This window comes from Dasypus novemcinctus, chromosome 29 (assembly GCF_030445035.2).
Source record: "Dasypus novemcinctus isolate mDasNov1 chromosome 29, mDasNov1.1.hap2, whole genome shotgun sequence".
Lineage (NCBI taxonomy): Eukaryota > Metazoa > Chordata > Mammalia > Cingulata > Dasypodidae > Dasypus > Dasypus novemcinctus.
The window spans coordinates 33,393,110-33,414,020 of record NC_080701.1 but is presented as its reverse complement, the minus strand read 5'-3'; the positions used below and the strand labels follow the sequence as shown (position 1 = coordinate 33,414,020).

Genomic DNA, 20,911 nt, shown 5'->3' with positions numbered 1-20,911 from the left:
GACATCTTAATGACATTTAGTTTTCCAAAGCATGAGGATGGAATGTCCTTCCATTTCTTTAGGTCTTCTTTGATTTCTTTTAGCAATATTTTGTGCTTTCTGTGTAAAAGTCCTTTACACAGATATTCGTAGATATTTGATTCTTTTAGTTATTATTGTAAATGGAATTCACTTCCTGATTTTCTCCTCCGATTTCTCACGACTAGTGTACAGTAACACCACAAACCTTTGCATGTTGTTCTTGTATCCTGCCACTCTGTGGAACTCGTTTATTAGCTCTAATAGCTTTGTTGTAGATTTTCTGGAACTTACTATATATAGGGTCATGTTACTTGCAATTAGTGAAAGTATTACTTCTTCCTTTCCAATTTGGATGCCTTTTTTTTTTTTCTTGCCTAAGTGCTCTGGTTAGAACAATGCTGAATAACAGTGGTGACACTGAGCATCCTTGTGTTGTACTTGATATTAGACAGAAAGTTTTCAGTCTTTCACCATTGAGTATGATGTTAGCTGTGGGTTTTTCATCTATTTTCTCAATCAGGTTGAAGTTTCTTTCTGTTCCTGTTTTTCTGAGTATTTTTATTAAGAGAGGATGCTAAATTGTATCACATGTCCTTTCTGTGTCAATGGAGATGATTATGTGGTTTTTTCCCCCTTGTTTTGTTGATGTTATAAATTACATTAATTGATTTTCTTAGGTTGAACCACTGTTGCATACTTGGGTTAAATCCCACTTGATCATGCAGTGGAACTTTTAAAAAATATTTTTATTGTCTTTTTTTTTTAAAGATATACAGACCACACAAAATGTTACATTAAAAAATATGAGGTTCCTATACACCCCACTCCCCACACCCCTACTCCTCCAACATCAACAACCTCTTTCATCAGTGTGGCACATTCATTGCATTTGATGAATACATTTTGGAGCACTGTTACACCTCATGGATTATAGATTATAGTTTACATTGTAGTTTCCACTCTCCCCCAGTCCATTCAATGGGTTATGGCAGGATATATAATGTCCAGCATCTGTCCCTGCAATATCATTCAGGACAACTCCAAGTCCTGAAAATGCCCCCATATCACACCTTTTCTTCCCTCTCCCTGCCCTCAGCAACTCCCATGGCCACTGTCTCCACATCAATGATACAATTTCTTCCATTGCTAGAGTCACAATAATTCTGTAGTAGAATACCAGTAAGTCTACTTTAATCCATATTTTATTCCTCCATCCTGTGGATCCTGGGATGGTGATGTCCACTCCACCTCTAAATCGATAGGGGGTTTAGTCCCACATGGCCGATGGATGGGATTCTTCTGCTTGCAGTTGTAGGCACTCTTGGTTCCCTAGTGTGGTGGTCGGCCATCCTCACCTCCCTGTTAGCTGACCTGGGTAAGTCCAATGAACCAGAGAATAGGTGTTGCAACTCTGCTGAGGCTCAGGGCCCAGCTGGCACATGGACAGTCCAGAGATTAAAGTCTCCTGGGCATATCCCAACCCCAGTGCCAAACACAGGTTCAGTAAAAGTGACAGAAGAGACATATATAGACAGGTCACATCTGAGATCAACTCCATCACACTCAGGAGCACAAATTCCAAACTAGGGCCCACTGGCAAGGCACTGAACTCCAGACATATCTGCCATGACCGTAGGACCTGCATGTCTCTGTAGCCCTCAGGAGCACCAGTACCTGGGGTTGTATCTACTTTGACTGTCTCTGGGATCCTGCTGAGATGTGCATAATCGCGACCCCTCTGAACATCTCCCGAATTACTCTGAAGTCTATATGGCAGTAGAATTTTTTTAATATGCTACTGGATTTGATTTGCAAGTCTTTTCTTGAGTTTTTGCATCTATATTCATTATTTTCTTCTAATATTTTTATCTGGCTTTGGTATTAGGATGATGTCCCTTAAAATGAGTTAGGTAGTGTACTAGTCAGGGCTCTCTAGGGAAATAGAATCAACAAGAGATATCTGTTGATAGTAAGAGATTTTCTCAGAGTCTCTCACGTACCATGGGGATGCACAAGCCCAGGTTCTGCAGGCAGGCTGCAACCAGGGGCTCCAATGAAAGGCCAATGAAGGTTCTTGGTGAGTTGGGGGAGACGTTGGCTATCCAAAGACCAGTATGGGAAATTCTATCTCAATGCTGGAATCACTTCCCCTTTTAAGGCATTCAACTGATTGGGTTAAGTGTCACTCATTGCTGATGCAATCTCCCTGACTGATGTAATTGTAATGAGCTATTTATGATTTACCACTGCAGTAAAGTCAATTGTGACTAAAGTCCATAAATGCCCTTGTATTACAGTTAGCCCAGAGCTTGCTTGACCAAACAACTGGGCACAATTACCTGGCTGAGTTGACAAATTAGCCTAACCACCACAGGTAGTGTTTCCTTCTCTTCAATTTTTTGGAAGAGTTTGAGCAGGATTGGTAGAAATTCTCTAAGAATGATTGGTAGGATTCACCTGTGAAGACATCTGGTCCTAGACTTTCCTTTGTTAGGAAAAATTTTTTACCATCCCCCACACCCCCCACCTAGTGGCTTTTTGCATGCTGTCTGCTCTCTGTGTCCATTCACTGTGCATTCTTCTGTGTCTGTATTTATTTATTTTTCTATTTCCTTCCCGCCTTGTGGCTTGCTTGCTGTCTGTTCTCTGTGTCCATTCGCTGTGTGCTCTTCTGTGTTTTTTTGTTTTTTTTTTTCACTTGTCTCCCTTTTCTGTTGTGTCACCTTACTGAGTTGGCTCTCCACAGCACTTGCGGGCCGTGAGCAAGCCTGCCTTCAAAAGGAGGCCCCGGGATGTGAACCCAGGGCCTGGCCTATGGTAGATGGGAGCCCAGATGATTGAGCCACAGCCACTTCCCTGTTGGGAAGTTTTCAATGACTGAGTCAATCTCTCTTCTTGTAATTGATTTGTTGAGGTCATCTAGTTCTTGTACAGTCAGTACAAATTGTTCATGTGTTCTTGGGAATTTGTTCATTTCATCTAGGTTATCTAATTTATTGGCATACCATTAGTTGTTTATAGTATCTTCTTATGATTCTCTTTATTTCTGTGAGGTAAGTAGTAAAAATGCCCACCCCCCATTTCTGATTTTTTAAATTTGCCGCTACTCTTTTCCTTTCCTTTGTAGGTCTAGCTAAGGGTTTGTCAATTTTTAAAATCTTTTTAAAGACCCAATTTTTAGTTTTGTTAATTCTCTCTATTGTTTTTTTTAATTCTCGATTTCATTTATTTCTGCTCTAACCTTTATTACTTCTTTCCTTCTGCTTACTTTTGGGTTAATTTGCTATTCTTTTTCTATTTCCTCCAGGAGGGCAGTTAGGTCTTTGATTTTAGCTCTTCTTTTTTAATGTAAGTATTTAGGGCTATAAATTTTCCTCTTAGCACTACCTTCACGTCATCCCATACATTTTGATATGCTGTGTTCTTGTATTAATTCATCTCAGCATGTTTACTGATTTTCCTTGAAATTTCTTCCTTGACCCATTGATTGTTTAAGAGAATATTATTAAACTTGCATATATTTGTGTCTTTTCCAGTTCTCCACCTGTTATTGATTTCAAGCTTCGTTCCATTATGGTGAGAGAAGATGCTCTGTATAATTTCATCTTTTTAAGTTTATTGAGACTTGTTTTGTGATATGCTCTATCCTGAAGAGTGATGCATGTGCACTTAAGAAGAATGTGTCTCCTGCTATACGGCGGTACAGTGCTCTGTATATGTCAGTTATCATACGCCTCAATTCATCTATTTCTTTACTGAGTTCCCATTTAGATGTTCTATCTGTTGATGAAAGTGTTGTATTGACGTCTCCAACTATTCTTGTAGAGACGTCTATGTCTCCATTCAGTTTTGTCATTGTTTGCCTCATGTATTTTGGGTCACCATAGTTAAGTGCATAAGTAGTTATGATTGTCATTTCTTCTTGGTGGGTTGACTCTTTTATTATTATAGAGAGCCCTTCTTTGTTTCTTGTAATGGCTTTTGACTTAAAATTTATTTTGCCTTATTTTAGTATAGCTATTCCATCTTCTTTTTGGTTACTATTTGCATGGAATATCTTTTTCTATCCTTCCACTCTCAACGTATTTGTGTCTTTGGGTCTCTTATAAACAATATATAGTTAACTTAAGTTTTTTTAATCCATTCTGCAATCTGAGTCTTTTGATTGGGGATTTTAATACATTGTCATTCAGTGTTATTACTGTAGAGGCAGTATGTACTTCAACCATTTTGTCCTTTAGTTTTTATGTGTCTCATCTCTATTTTTTTATTTTATTTTATTTTTGTCTTTATTTTTTAATATTACATTAAAAAAATATGGGGTCCCCATATACCCCCCACCCCCTTCACCCCATTCCTCCCCCCATAACAACAACCTCCTCCATCATCATGAGACAGTCATTGCATTTGGTGAATACATCTCTGAGCACCGCTGCACCTCATGATCAATGGTCCACATCATAGCCCACATTCTCCCACGTTCCACCCAGTGGGCCATGGGAGGACATACAATGTCCAGTAACTGTCCCTGCAGCATCACCCAGGACAAATCCAAGTCCCGAAAATGCCTCCATATCTCATCTCTTCCTCCCATTCCCCACCCCCAGCAGCCACCATGGCCACTTTCTCCTCACCAATGCCACATTTTCTTCAATTACTAATCATAATAGTGCATGAATAGAATATCAGTAAGTCCACTCTAATCCATACTCTAGTCCTCCATCCTGTGGACCTTGGAATGGTTGTGTCCACTCCACATCTATGTCAAGAGGGGGCTTAGATTCCACATGGATGCTGGATGCAATCCTCCTGCTTTCAGTTGTAGGCACTCTTGGCTCCCTGGTGTGGTGGTTGACCTTCTTCACCTCCATGTTAGCTGGCCAGGGTAAGTCCAATAAACCAGAGTGTAGGAGCTGAAGTCTGTTGAGGCTCAAGGCCTGGCTATCATATGGTCAGTCCAGAGATTCAGGTCCCCTGGGTATATATTAAACCCCAGCACCAACTACAGTTCTGGTAAAAGTAACAGGAGAGGCTTGTGGAAAAAAAGATCACATCTGAGTCCAGTTCCATCACACAGAAACACAAACTCCAAAGAAGAGCCAACTGGCATGGCACTGAACTCCATCTGCCATATCCATAGAACCTGTGGGTCTCTGTAGCCCTCAGAAGAACCAATACCTGGGGTTGTATCTACTTTATCGGTCTCTGGGACTCTGCTGAGGTGTGCATAAGGGTGACCCCTCTGATAACCTCCCAGCTCTTTTTGGAGACTCATAGCCATATAAACTCATTTGTCCTTTCCATTTCCCCCTTGATTCAGGTGTGTCTCATCTCTATTGTCTCTCTTACCCTTTATTGCAGCCTCCTGTTTTACATTACTGATCTATTGTCATGTATTGGGCTGATCCCTTCCTCATTTCTGTTTCTGTATACTTTTAAAATACTTTCTTTGCAGTTACCCTGGGACTTGCACTACACAACCTACTTATAACCTACTAATGTGGATACCAACTTAGCTAGAATAGCATATACATCCTCTGCTCCCATGTCCCTCTGTTCCCCTCTTTATGTTGCTTTTATCCCTCTTTACCACTTTATATTTTTCACATCCATTTTCAAGAAATATGCCTTTTTTGTTGTTGTTCAATTACATTCTTGTTCCTATGGGTACTAAAGAGTAGAGTTTTATATTGAGGCTATAGTGCTATTGGGGTTTGCATTTTCTCTTTTAGCTACCCTTACTAGTGATCTTCATTTCTTCATAGTGCTTCAAGCTACTCTCTCCTGTCTTTTCCTTTCAACCTACAGAACCCCTTTAGTAATTATTGTAGGGCAGGTCTCCTGTTGATGAGCTCTCTCAGTTTTTGTTTTCCTGTGAGTATTTTAAACTCTCCCTCATTTTTGAAGGGTAGTTTTGCCAAAAAAAAAGAATTTTTGAGTGGCAATTTTTCTCTTTCATAACCTTAAATATATCACAACACTGCCTTCTCACCTCCATGGTTTCTACTGAGAAATTGGCACTGTTTTATTGAGGATCCCTTGTATGTGGCAAGTTACTTTTCTCTTGCTTTCAGAATTCTCTCTTTAGCATTTGACATTCTGATTAGTATGTGTCTCAGACTAGGTCTATTAGGATTTATTCTTTTTGTAATATATTGCATTTCTTGAACATGTTTTTTATGTCATTAGAGTTGGGAAGTTTTTGGCCATTATTTCCTCAAATATCTCTTCTGCCCCTTTTCTCTTCTCTTCTCTTTCTAGGACAACCATAACATATGTTTGTGTACTTTGTGCTGTCACTCAAATCCCTGAGACTCTGCTCAATTTTTTCTATTCTTTTCTCTACCTCTTCTTCAAACTGTATGATTTGATTGTCCTGTCTCCTAGTTCACTGATTTTTTTTCTTTCTGTTGAAATTTGCTCTTATATGCCTCTAGTGTATTTTTAATCTCTGCTATTGTGCCTTTCATCCCCGTGATTTCTGTTGTTTCTTTTTAAACGTTCAAATTTTTCTTTATGCTAACATATTATCCTTTTAATATTCTTTATCTTTTTTTTAAAAAGATTTATTTCTCTCCCCTTCCCTCCCCCCACCCAATTGTCTGCTCTCTGTGTCCATTAGCTGTGTGTTCTCCTGTGACTGCTTCTATCCTTATCAGCGGCACCAGGACTCTGTGCTTCTTTTTGTTGTGTCATCTTGTTTTGTCAGCTCTGCGTGTGTGTGGCGCCATTCTTGGGCAGGCTGCACTTTCTTTCATGCTGGGCAGCTTTTCTTACGGGGTGCGCTCCTTGCATGTGGGGCTCCCCATGCGGGGGACACCCGTGTGTGGCAGGGCACTCCTTGCATGCATCAGCACTGTGCATGGGCCAGCTCCACACGGGACAAGGAGGCCCAGGGTTTGAACCGTGGACCTCCCATGTGGTAGGTGGATGCCCTATCCATTGGGCCAAGTCCTCTTTATCTCTTTATGCATATTTTCTTTCTTCTCCTTGAATTGATTTAGGAGATTAGTTTGAACATCTTTAATTGTTCTAATTTCTGAGTGTCCTCTGAGGTTTTAATTTGTTCCCTTGACCAAGCCATATCTCCCTGTTTCACAGGTAGAATTGTAATTTTTTGCTGATATCTAAGCATCTGCTTAACTTGAGTTAAATGTGAAGATTGTTTCTACCTCTGGTCTAGAGTTTTATTGTTGATTCACTTTGTAGTAAGGCTTTTTTTTGACACTTGCTCTAACTTATTCGAGACCTTTAGAATAAGCCCTGTTATTACAGTTCAGATTTTTTCATCTCTTCTCCATGAGATTCTTGTCCTGGACGTGTAGTGCAGTTTTTAGGATTCACTTTTTGTGCAATTGTTTCACCTTCAGGAGAGAGCTTCCTCTCCACTGTTTCTTCTCCCAAAATCTTGAACTGTTCTGTTCGTTTTTGTGCCGACTTTTTTCCACAGAGCGCATGATTTTCTTAAATTCTCTCCCTCACTCAGTGCCTCATTTTCCTTATAATTTTCCATTCTGGGACCCATTTTATCTTACAGACATTGAGTTTATCCCCCCTCTTTTTTTTCCGTGAGGCTTTACTGCTTCTGTTTCTTCCCCAATAGTGTATCCCACCATGGAGAACCAGGCAGGGTCAATCCAGAAAGGTGGTCACTTCAGAGAAGTCTGTTTCGCTGTTAGGTAGTAAAACCAAGAGAAACTAGACTGAATGAGGGCAGAACAGTTCTCACCAGCTCCTCTCAAGGTCCCTCTCTGCTTTTCTCCCCCTGGGGGCTCTTTCGTATGTAGTACTCCTCAATAGCGTGTGTTCTCTGGGTCTCTGCAGTCTCTGGGGACTTAAGTCCCAGTGCCTGGACATGCACAGTGGTCAGCTCGCTGTGAGTCAGTCTACAGTTCTGTCCACAATGGGGGGAACCTGGGCTGTGCTGATTCTCTGTGGCTCCCAAGCTGCACGGATTGGGGAATGGGAACCAACCAGCAGTCCCTCATGGAATTCTCCTACCTGAGATTTTTCTGTTCCTTTGAGTCAGCATCTGCGGAGTCCTGCTCCAGTCTCTACTGTCCTTCAGAGCTCTAAGCAAGCAAATAGAATTTGGCCTTTTATTCACTAAATCTCTAGGAGGCTTTTCCAGCAGATGTCTTACTTTGCCATGTCGATGTCACTCTCACTTCTTTTTAACAAAGGAAATGGAATCATAGTAGGATTTTGTAATACCAACATTGGTCCTCCATATCCCAAAAAATTCTAGAGATAAACATAAAAAATGAATTTGGCAATTTTATAGACAAAGATGGGATTTAATTTTATAATTTGCATTAACTTTCATTACTGGTGCAATCGTTCATATGTCTATTGAATATTTTTCTTTCTTCTTTTATGAATTGGCTATTCATGTGGTCTATTTTTCCCTTGGGTTATAACTCTTCTTGTTTCTTATCGGTTTATAAAAATACTTTATATGTTAAGTATATTAATCTTTTGTTATAGATCTTGCAAATATTTCCCCCAGCTTATTGTCTTTGAATGTTATGTTATCTTATTTTGACAAAGAAAAGTTTCAAAATTGTATCTAGTTAAAGATATCAACTTTTTTCCTTTAAGCCATTTATTGTTAACAGTTTGGTGTGTATTTCTCCAGACATCTTCTATGCATGTGCAAATATATCTATAAATACGTATATTGTTGGATATACAAAGTTTCCCTGCACATTGAGATCATATGCACACTATTCTGCAACTTTCTTACTAGTATATTATGTATGTCTTTCCATGTTAGGATATAAAACTCTATCAAAGTATTACATTGTATGAATCTACTATAATTTTATTAAACAAGCTTTTAAGGTTTTTCTCATTTTCACATTTTAATCTGTAAGTTATTTGGTATGTGAGAAAATAGAAACCTAAATATTTTCCTTCATATGGCAAGCCAATTGTCCCAATAGCATTTATAAAATAAACTTTTTCCTACTTATTTGAAATAACTTTATCATCTATTAAATACACATGTATTAAATACTTGGATTTGTCTCTGCAGTTTCTCTTTTGCTTCCTTTACTTACTTATTCCTTATCCTCATTAGGTTGTTCTAACCATTGCAATCTTATAATATTTTGTAGTAACTGCAAACTCAAATATCATTCTCCTATTTCATTTTTTTCAATATTGCTGGCTAAAGTTTTTTGTATTTATGATTTAGAATCATTTGGTGAAGTTCCCAAAACATCCCTTCAGAATTTTGAGCAGAATTGTGTTCAAGTAGTGACTTCATTTAAGAGTTGACATTTTTTTAAATGATTATTTCAGTTTGAAGACTTAGTATGTCTTTCCATCTATTTGCTTTTTCTTGCTATGTACAACAGTAATGTTTTTCTTTCCTTGTATAAGTCTTGCATTTTCATCAAGCTTATTCCTAGATTTTTACATTTTTATTAGCACTGTAATGGGATTTTAAAAGTGTGTTTTCTAACTATTACTAGGTTATGTAGGAAAGTACTGATTTTGTGTACATTTTGTAAGAGGTCACTTTACTGGATGTCTGGTTGTTTTCAGTTGATTCCTTTGAATTTTTCTTCTAGACAATCATGTTAAATGCAAAAACATTAAAAGAGGGGGTAAGGATAAGTGGGTTTATTTCTTCTTTTACAGTATCTGCACTTTGTATTGTTTTATTATCACTTTGGCTAGAACCAATTTTTGAATGTATCAGTTAAACAGTTCTCTCCTTCTGAGTTTCCATTGTGTGCCTCCACACATGTGTGCACATGCGCACATAAATAGCACACAGAGGTTGTTTAGGATATATGCTCTTGCCTTTTTCTTTTTATTTATTTATTTATTTTTTTAAATTTAATTCCCCCCCTCCCCCGGTTGTCTGTTCTCTGTGTCTATTTGCTGCGTCTTGTTTCTTTTGTCTGCGTCTATTGTCAGCGGCATGGCACGGGAAGTGTGGGCGGCGCCATTCCTGGGCAGGCTGCACTTTCTTTCGCCCTGGGCAGCTCTCCTAAGGGGCGCACTCCTTGCGCATGGGGCTCCCCTACGCGGGGGACACCCCTGCGTGGCAAGGCACTCCTTGCGCGCATCAGCACTGCGCATGGGCCAGCTCCACACGGGTCAAGGAGGCCGGGGTTTGAACCGTGGCCCTCCCATGTGGTAGACAGACGCCCTAACTACTGGGCCAAGTCCGTTTCCCTCTTGCCTTTTTCTTAATATTTTTCTCTTTATCTTTTTCCTCTGAGTTCTTGGAGATTTTCTTGGCTTATCTTCAAATTCTCTGATTTAATTTTCTATAGCATCTCATACATGGTTCACTTCTTCTTTTGGGTTTTAAAATTCAACTATCAGTTCATTTGTTTTTCCCCTAAACTAGTGCCCCTTGGAAAGTTGGCAGTGATGCCTGAATTGTCAAAACCAAAAGTCTCTCTGTGATCCTCATCTTACCAATGACACTGTGATGGTAATATTGTTTTCTCCTCCTTCCTTCCTTTTTTTAAAAAGATTTATTTTATTTATTTATCCCCCCACCCCATCTCCATTGTTTGCAGTTGCTGTCTGCTCTCTGCATCCATTTGCTGTGTGCTCTCTGTGTCTGTTCATCTTTTTTTTAGGAGGCACCAGGAACTGAATCTGGGACCTCCTATGTGAAAGAGAGGCGCTCAATCATCTATCCATCTCAGCATCCTGGTTTGTTGTGTTTCTCATTGTCTTTCCTCTTTCTGTCTCTTTTGTTACGTCATTTTGTGTCAGCTCGCTGCACCAGCTCACCTTCTCCAGGAGGCACCGGGAACTGAACCCAGGACCTCCTATGTGGTAGGTGGAAGCTTGATCGCTTGAGCCACATCCTCTTCCCATCTCCTCCTTCCTTGAAATCTTTTTTCTCTTCGTTTCCATGACACTATGCTCCTCTGGCATCTCCTAACGCTTTCACCCTCTGCCTTAGTCTCTTCCTCTCCTTACTTCTCTGAGTTCCCAGTTCTGTCTTAGTCTCTCTTATGTTCTCCCTCTCTACGAGTTTTCTCCTGACAGCCTCATCCATTCCTGTGTCCACCACCAACAGGCCAAGGGCCAGCCGTCATAACTTTACTTAAGAGACATCACTGCCTGTAGGTGTCAACATATCGTAGTCTTCCAAATGTGCTACTCCTAATAGTAATGCCACTGCCATCTACCTGGTGGTCCACCTTAGAATTTTAACATCATCCGGCACCTCTTCCACATCTGCCGCATCCAGTCGCCACATGCCTCTACAGCACAAGTGACTTTCCATTCTCCCTGTCTCCTTTATTACTGCTTGGACCCATGCCCTCATCATCTTCCTTGAATATTGCAATTATTTTCTTTTGCCTCTGCTTTTAATCGTTTTCTCCTGCACTCAGCACTACAAGGGTGCCTTTCCAAAGCCCAAATTTAATCACATCAGTAAGGTGTCTGTTCAATTTTATTTGCCTAAGAAATTCTAAGCTACTTATGACATGAGAGGCTTTCCATTATCCAGTCCCAGTTAACATTTTTCAACCGTATCACTTACCATTCCCTTCTAGGTGCCCTAAGTTCCAGCATACCAAGATTCTCACCATTCCCTAAACGCTCCTCCTTACAAGCTGTCCCCTTTGCCTACAGACTCCTTTACCTGCACAACCTTCAAGATCAAGCTCAAAAGACACTTCTGTGAAGCTTTCCTGGACTTGCTGAGGTACAGACATTTAGGCTCCCTCCTCTGTGTTCCCTTAGGACTTGATAACTACTCCTCTACCCAAGCATTTAGCACATTGCTGCAATTATACACACATCCATCTTTCCCTCCAGATCAAGAGGAGGTCTGGGACTCTTCTCTATTGATCCAATATGCAATTCTTTCTCTTACATCCCTTTCTTTTATCACTCTCACCAGTCCAAGCCCCTGCACCTACCCACTACCCATTTATTCCAGGCTTGCACTTAATCAGTCAAAAAAGCACACCACTAAGAAATATAATATTACCTATATACCCTATTACATGTCTATAGTATATTCAGTTTCTCACCTTCCAAAATGACACCTTCTTTTCTGTCCCCAAACTTCCTATAATTCCTCTTCCCTTGATCACCTTACCTCTAACTCATTGATAAAATAAAAGCAATCAGAAGACAATTTCCTTATTCCTTACCATCCTATCTTTTGATCCTCTTGCATCTGAAACCATATCCTCCACTCCTACCATTTTTACTCTGGATCCTGTGCCTTCCCACCTTCCCACGTTTCTGGCCCTTGCAATGATCCTTTTTTTCCTCTGTGCCATCTATATCTCCCTTGCTATTGGATCATTTCCATTGAACTCAGACATGCCTTACTATCACCCATCTTCAAGAAGAAAGGATCTCCTGACTCTTCCTTCCCCTCTAGTAACCACTATACCTCTCAGCTGTCCTTCACACCAATACTCCTGTTTTTATTAACATATTTTTTGTTGTTGGAGAAGTCGTAGGTTTACAGAAATAGCATGCATAACATATATAAAATGCAGAGTTCCCGTATAGCACCCTCTTGTTAACACCTTCATTAGTGTAGTACATTTGCTATAATTCATGAAAGAACATTTTTGTAATTGTGTTATTAACTATAGTCCATCAATTTATAATAGAGTTCACTATGCTGTATAGTCCTGATTTTTCTAATTTTTTATACCAATGTTCATAGTAGCATTATTTGCAATTGCCAAAATATCTTTTAACATATATATGACCTAAACTTTCTCGTGTTGACCTCATTCTCATATTTAACTTAGTGCTGTTAATTAAATTCACATTGTTGTGCTACCATTACCACCAGCAATTACCAAAACTTTACAATCAACCCCAACAGAAATTCTGTACAATTTAAGCATTAACTTCCCTTTCCCTACCCCAACCCAGCCCCTACTAACTTATATTATAGATTCTGACTCTATGTGTTGGCTTATTCTGATTATTTTATACCAGGGAGGTCCTTTTGTACCCGGTTTATTTCACTCAACATGATGTCTTGAAAGGTTTATCCATGTTGTCACATGAATCAGAACTTCATTCCTTTTTAATGCAAAATAATATTCCATTGTATGTATATACCACAATTTGTTTATCTGTTCATTCATCATGATGGACACGGGTTGTTTCCATCTTTTGGCAATTATGAATAATGCTACTATAAACATCAATATAAAAATATCTCTTTGAGTCCTTGCTTCCAGATTCTTTTGGGTATATGTCTAGTACTGGGATGCTGGGTCATGTGGTAATTCTATAGTTAGCTTCCTGGGAAATAGTCTTCCACAGTGGCTGCACAATTTTACATTTCCACCAGCAATGAATGAGAGTTCCTGTTTCAGTACACCCTCTCCAGTGTTTGTAATTTTCTGTTTTCATAGTAGTAGCCATTCTAGTGGGTGTGAAATGGTATCTTGCGGGCAGCGGCGGGCCTCCGGGAGGGTCGGCGGTTGGCCAGGCGGGCTCTCCAGACGGGGGCTGCCTCGCGGTCGAAGGAGAGGAGGGGGTTCGGCACGAAGCCGTTGGGCCCTCGCTCTCTCTGCTCAGGCACAGGGGATGCGCGGTGCAAGCAAGAACACCACGGAGACAAGGTCTAGGCACAAGTCTACTTTATTGTTGAAGGGGACATGGTTTTATAGGGTCTAGGGATACGTAAAGGGACTTGATTGGTGCCGGTGGGTGCTGTTGCTTGCGTAGGCGGTTACTGGACAGTAGGCGGTTACTGGACAGTAAGCTGGCTAAGAGGTTAGGAGCAAGGGAGGGGAAGGGGAAAGTGTGGGCTGTCTAGATAACGGCTAGGCGGAAGACGGAAAAGGGGAGAAGGAGGGGCAGCACCGGCTGCCAATACTGGGCGGGAAGGAGACGGGGACAGTATCTCATTGTGGTTTTGTTTTGCATTTCCCTAGTAGCTAATGATGTTGAGCATCTTTTCATGTGCTTTTTAGCCATTTGTATATACTCTTGGAAGAAATGGGAAAATATTTTGCCCAATTTTTAATTGGTTCATCTCTCTTTTTATTGTTGAGTTGTAGAATTCATTTATATTTTCTGGATATTAAAACCTTAACAGATATATGGTTTCCAAATATTAACTCCCATTGTGCAGGTTGTCTTTTCACTTTCTTTTAAAGATTTATTTTTTATTTCTTTCTCTCCCCTTCTCACTCCCACCCCAGTTGTCTGCTCTCTGTGTCCATTAGCTGTGTGTTCTTCTGTGACTGCTTTATTCTTATCAGCAGCACCAGGAATCTGTGTTTCTTTTTTTTGAGTCATCTTGTTGCGTCAGCCCTCTGTGTGTGTGTTCAGGTTGGTTTGCTGTTCTTTTTCTATTTACTCCAGGTGGGCATTTAGGTCTTTGATTTTAGCTCTTCTTTTTTAAATGAGTTTAGGGCTATACATTTTCCTCTCAGCACTGCCTTCACTGCATCCCATACATTTTCATATGTTGTAGTCTTGTATTCATTCATCTCAAGATTTCCATTGCAATTATTTCTTTGACCCACTGATTAAGAGAGTGTTATTTAACTTCCCTATATTTGTAGATTTTCCAGTTCTCCAGCCATTATTGATTTCCAGCCTCATTCCATTGTGGTCAGAGAAGACACTTTGTATGATTTCAATCTTTCTAAATTTATTGAGACTTGTTTTGTGACCTAACTTGTGGTCTATGCTAAAGAGTCATCAATCCATGTGCACTTGAGAAGAATATATATACTGCTCTTTTGGGGTACAGTGTTCCGTATATCCCTGTTAGGTCTAGTGTATTTATCTTATTATTCAAGTTAACTGTTTCCTTATTAATTTTCTGTCTAGATGTTCTATTTATTGATGAGTGTGGTGTATTGAAGTTTCCAACTATTATTATAAAGGTGTCTATTTCTCCCTTCAGTTTTGCCAGTGTTTGCCTCATGTATTTTGGGGCACTGTGTTTAGGTGCATAAATATTTATGCCTGTTATTTCTTCTTGGTGGATTGACACTTTTATATAGTGTACTACTTTGATTTTATACCCTGTCACTTTGCTGAAGTGATGGACTAACTTTTTCTATGGAATGAATTAGGTAGTGTTCCCTTCTTTTCAATTTTTTGGAAGAGTTTGAGCAGGATTGGTAGGCATTCTCTAGGAATGATTGGTAGAATTCCCCTGTGAAGACATCTGGTCCTGGACTTTTCTTTGTTGGGAAGTTTATGATGACTGATTCAATCTCTTCACTTATAATTGATTTGTTGAGGTCATCTATATCTTGTACAGTCAGTATAGACTATTCGTGTATTCTTAGGAATTTGTTCATTTTATCTGGGTTGTCTAATTTGTTACCATACAGGTATTAATATACCTACTACAGCTCTTTTTTTGCTACTGTTAGCATAGAATATCTTTTTCCATCCTTCCACTTTCAACTTGTGTCTTTGTGTCTAAGTTGAGTCTCTTGTAAACAACATGTAGTTGAATCATGCTTTTTTATATATGCCTTTTTCTTGTTTAATTGTATTTGATTCTTGTAGACATTAAAGAGTAAAGCTGTACATTGAGGATATAGTACTCTATAGTAAAAGGGGTTTGCATTTACCCTTTCAGTTAACCTCTATTTATGATTTTCATTTCTTCATACTACTCAAGCCAATTTCTCCTGTCTCTTCCTTTAAGCTGAAGAACTCCCTTGAGTAATTCTAGCAGGGCAGGTCTCTTGTTGATATACTCTCTCAATTTCTGTTAACTCTCCCTTATTTTTGGAGGGCAGTTTTGCCAGATAAAGAATTTCTGACAGGCAGTTTTTCTTTCAGTACCTTACATATATCATATCACTGCCTTCTTGCTTCCATGGTTTCTCATGAGACATTGGCACTCAACCTTACTGAGGATCCCTTGTATATGACAAATTACTTTTCTGTTGCTGCTTTCAGAATTCTCCCTTTTATCCTTGGTATTTGACCTTCAGATAAATATGTCTCAGAGTAGGTCTATTAGGATTTATTCTGTTGGTGTACATTGTGCTTCATGGAAATATTATGCCCTTCATAAGATTTGGGACACTTTATTTATTTCCTCACATTCTTTCTGCCTGTTTTCCCTTCTGTTCTCCTTATGAGACACCCAGGTTGTGTATGTTTTTACCCTTTATGCTGTCACTCAAATCCCTGAGATACTATTACATTTTTTCTATTCTTTTCTCTATCTGTTCTTCCAACTATATGATTTTCATTTTCCTGTCTTCTAGTTTGTTGATTTTTCCTTCTGCTTGTAGAAATCACCTTTTATATGCTTTTAGTGTATTTTTAATTTCTATTATTTTCCCTTTCATACCCATAATTTCTGTTATGTTTCTTTTAAACTTTTGAATTCTTCTTTATGCTCACATATTGTTTTCTTAATATCATTAGCTTTATATCCCCCATCAGTTTATCTCTAGCCATATTTTCCTTCATCTCCTTGAATTGATTTAGATTAATTTGAACTTCTTTGATTAGTTTTACAAATTCTGTCTCCTCTAAGGTTTTAATTTGTTTCCTTGACTGGTCCATATCGTCCCATTTCTTAGTATGACTTGTAATTTTTGCTGATACCTGGACATCTGATTATTCTGGTGTGTTAATTCTGAATGCCAATTTCTCCATCTTGCTTTGAATTTTATTGTTATTGGATTTGTGTTAAACCTCCAATTTATTCTGGACTTTCAGAGTAGCCCAGGTTTAACTGCTCAGATATTCTCAGCTCTTCTGTATTTGATTCTTGCCCTGGATATGTTATACAATTTTTAAGGTTGCCTTTTTTTAGTGCAACTGTTTTGCCTGCAGGAGGAAACTTCCTTTGCACTGTTCCTTCTCTGGAAAATCTGATCTATTCTATTCGTTTTCGTGCAGATTTTTCTCCCAAGCCCTAATGATTTGTTTATATCCTCTCCCTCATACAGTGCCCCATTTTCCTTATACTCTTCAGTTCTGGGACCCATCCTGTCTTACAATAGTTCAGTCTCCCCCTACACACACCTCTTTATTCCTGGGAGGCTTTTCTGCCTCCATTTCTCCCCCATTATGGTGTCCCCCCACCAAGGAACTATTTGGGGTCAATCCAGAAAGGTCTATTTTTGTGTTTAGGTGAACCAGCAAAGAAGGACTGGATTGAGTACTAGTCTCAAGTGTTCACCTCTTGCCAGTAGGTCTGCCATAGTCTCTTTTTTCCCTAGGGGCACTTTTTATGTGATCCTCCGCAGCTGCTTTTATTCTGCTCTGGATCTCTGCAGACTTGGGTCCCTGTGCCTGGATATACGTGGGGTTCTAACTAGCTGCTGTGAGTGGCCCTATGGTCTGCGTCTGCAGCAGAAGGGACACTGGCCATGCTACCTCTGGGTGACTCCCGGGCTGCATGGTACAGACTGAGGGGAAGGGGTACAGACTGGCAGATCCAGAATGCAAATCTCCTACTTGATTTTGGTGGAGTTTTTTCCTTTCACTTTGAGTCAACATTTGTGGAACCCTCCTCCAGTCTCTACTGCACTCCAGAGATCCAAGAAAATGGGATTTGTCCTTTTATTAGTTGACTCTGAGAGGAAATTTTCCCAGGGGATGTCTTATGTCACCATATTGATGATGTCACTCATCCAATACTTCTTTTTAAAATTATTATCTTTAATAGCTATCAGCAATTCCTCATCTCTCATTTAATCTCAGCCCATTGGAACTTCTGTCCTTTCTCTTGCACTGAACCTGGTCTTCTTGAGATAACCAGTGACCACCAAGTTGTCAAATCAAATTATCACATCTCTGTCCTCATTTTGCTCTCCCTTTCAGCAGCACTGGACACAGTTGATCACTTTCTCCTTTTTAAAACACTTTCTGTTTTTTATTTCCATTATACGTAATCTTCAGGTTTTCCTCTTGGCTTCACAGTCTCCTTTTCTGGATTCTCCTCTCTTCTCAAAATTAGAATGTTCCAGAATTCTGTCATGGGATTTCTTTTCTTCTCCATATCTGCTGTCTCCATGGGTAATCTCTTTATCCTATGGATTCAAGGACCATCTATATGTCAGTGACTCCCAATTGTATATCTAGTCTTGATTTCTCCCCTGAACTCCAGACTCAATTGACATATATGCTTGCTTGTCTTCTCAGAGGCATTTCAAACTTGACATGTCTAAAACAGAACTCTTAATTTCCCCTTCAACCACATTCCCTAATTATTCTTTCTACATCATTAAATGGCACCATTCACCCAGTGGCTCAAGTCAAAAGCCCAGAAGTCATTATTCATTTCTCTTTCCCCATCCCTTCTTACTGCAACGTCATTCAATCCATCATCAAATCCGGCTGATGTGACCTAAAATACAGTCCCAATCCATCTACTTCTTTCCCTCTCCATTGCTACCATTCTAGTCCAAGACACCATCATCTTTTACTATACTACAGAAATAGCCTCCTAACTGGCCTTCACACTTCCCCTTTTGCCTGCCTTCCAACCATTCATTTCCCATCCAGCAGCCAAAATAATCTTTTTATGATGTAAATCAGAGTATATCCCTATCCCACCTAAAACCTTCCAATGGTTCTATGTTGCACTTTGAATAAAATTCCAAATCCTTATGCAGATCTACAAAGCCTTCTGTGGCCTGACCCCTACCCCCTAACCTGCCCTACCATGCCCACTCTCCTCCTTGCTTGTTCCTAGCTCCAATGGGTTTCTTTCTGCTCCTCAGACCTTAACTTTTTCCTGCCTGACAGTCTTCGTAGCAGCTGTTTCCTCTTCCTCATCTATCTGCTCATGGATGGCTCCTCCTTTTTATTCAGGTCTCAAATTAAATGTCACAGTTTCAGAAAGATTGTTCCTGGCCACACAACCTAAAGTAATCTTAAAGTTACTCCCTCTCACAGCATCCTACTTTCTTTTAGTCATGGCCTAATCCCAACTTGACATTTCCCTGCTTATTTTTTATTTTCTGTGTCCCTCACCTAGAATAAAAGCTCTCTGAGAGTATAAGTCTTACTCTTTTATTCTCTATTGGATACCCATCTCCTAGAACAGTTTGTGGGATATCATAGGTATTCAATAAATGCTTATTTAAAAGATGAATGAATCGTAATATTTCTGCAATTAGTACAGTTCCTGACACAGAGTAAGCTCTCATATATTTGCTGAATTCATAGGTAAGTCTCATCTAATGAAACAATAAGCTTCTTGAGAACTGAATCCATTTGTTGTAAATTTCTTTGTTTCCTCTACAGCACAAGTATTATGCTAGGGACTTACAGGTACTTAGTAAATATACCTTGTTTGACATATTCTTCTTCATAAAATGGAAAGCCAAGAGTCCTGTTGTCTGAGAATCCACATGAGAGTTGAGAGGAATGTCATGAGTATAAGCATGAGCTGGGTTGGAAGCTGTAGGCACTAGTCATTCATTCTTGGCTAGAATGGAGGCACAGGGGAAGTCTGCCCTTTGCTATTTTCCTATAAAAATTCTAGCCGTGATGCTACATTTCTTTCTGGTGAATGTTACAGGATGCAACCTACGTCCTGGTGATGGTGGATCCAGATGCCCCTAGCAGGACTTCACCCAAATTCCGCTTCTGGAGACATTGGCTGGTAACAGATATCAAGGTAAGTAGGCCAAGAGGCACTTTCTGACTCATTCGGGATTAACACTGGAAGATTATCAGACCTTGCGGCTCCCAGCGCTCATTCGCAGAGGTAGGAGACTGCGACGAGCAAGGCCTCCGGTTTCAAGGTGTCCCCAGCACCAAGCTGCCACTGCCCCTCCCAGGTTTTCTAACAATTTAAAAAAATATCCCAGTGTAAATGGTTATTGGTAAACCAGCTTTCAGGAAGAAAAAACAAACCCAATTCACAGTATTTGCTGATTCAATACTCCCACCATGATCAGTCCGAGCTACTGATGATTTAACAACTGACTCACAAAATTCCTGAAAATTAAAAATGAGTTCCAGCACACCATTGCCAGAGGCCTGGATGTGGGGGAAGAGGGGTGATTCTGGGTAGTTCAGGTGGCAGAACTGACCGGGGAGTTCTGCAGGAGCTATTCTTCCTGACAAGGCTAAGAAACATGCAAGAGGTAAGACTTCTTATCCTTCTGATAGAATCAAGTAGCCACCCTTCTTTGTTCCTTTGTCATCATGATAGTTATGAAAGAGCCTGGCTCACCTTTCCAAGGTAGGTATGAGGAACTCAGATTTGGCATACCCACAGCGGGCATTATGTGGGCAGAACTGGGGACCAGGGCCCACAGCCAAGTTCTGGAGTTTCTGGGTTAAACGGAATTAATCACATTCCCCCATGAAGGTCTTCTTAGAGGTTTTAATATCCTAATATGCACGATATAATATCAATTTATTTCCAATTTCTTTTGATCGTTCAATCATTTTTTCACAAGCAGAGCGCTTTGGGAAAATCCTCACGAGCTTAAAGCATTTGTACATTTGTGCCTAGAAAACTTGCTGACATCCTTTGTCAAGTTTGTGTAAAGGCATAAACCTCATAAGATGATGGGAACCCAGAACTAGAAAAATTGAGTTTGAATTCAGGCTTGGCAGGTTACCAGATAAATTGTACTTCTCAGGTCACTTTCTCGGGGCCTTTGTTTCTTCATTTGTAAAATGGGGAACAAGGCTATCAACTTTATGCGTTTGTGGTGACCAAATGAGCTATTAAAAGGCCTCTGTAAAATGTAAATGTGGAGACTCTCACAAATATAGGATTCCTCTAGAGTCATGGGGTAGAAGAAAGGGTTATCGGTCTGAACCAGCTATTGCATCTCCCGAGCAAGGCAGGGACTCTCTCAGTGGAGGGGGGTGGTAGAGGGTGGGAGGGCAATTACCCTGGCAACCACCCCACGCTCCAGTAACCAAGAGCCCATCAAAGATGTTTAGGAGAACAGCC

At 39.9% G+C, this 20,911-nt stretch overlaps 1 protein-coding gene across 4 annotated transcripts in view; it reads left to right on the top strand.

Moving 5' to 3' along the window:
• The window catches only part of PEBP4 (phosphatidylethanolamine binding protein 4), a 233,136-nt gene that overhangs the window by 116,023 nt on the left and 96,202 nt on the right, over positions 1–20,911 (top strand). For all 4 annotated transcript variants that reach the window (XM_058290008.2, XM_058290006.2, XM_058290007.1 and 1 more), the window contains one exon: positions 19,517–19,615. In XM_058290008.2, the coding sequence (XP_058145991.1) occupies positions 19,517–19,615 (99 nt within the window). The remainder of the gene's footprint in view (positions 1–19,516; positions 19,616–20,911) is intronic.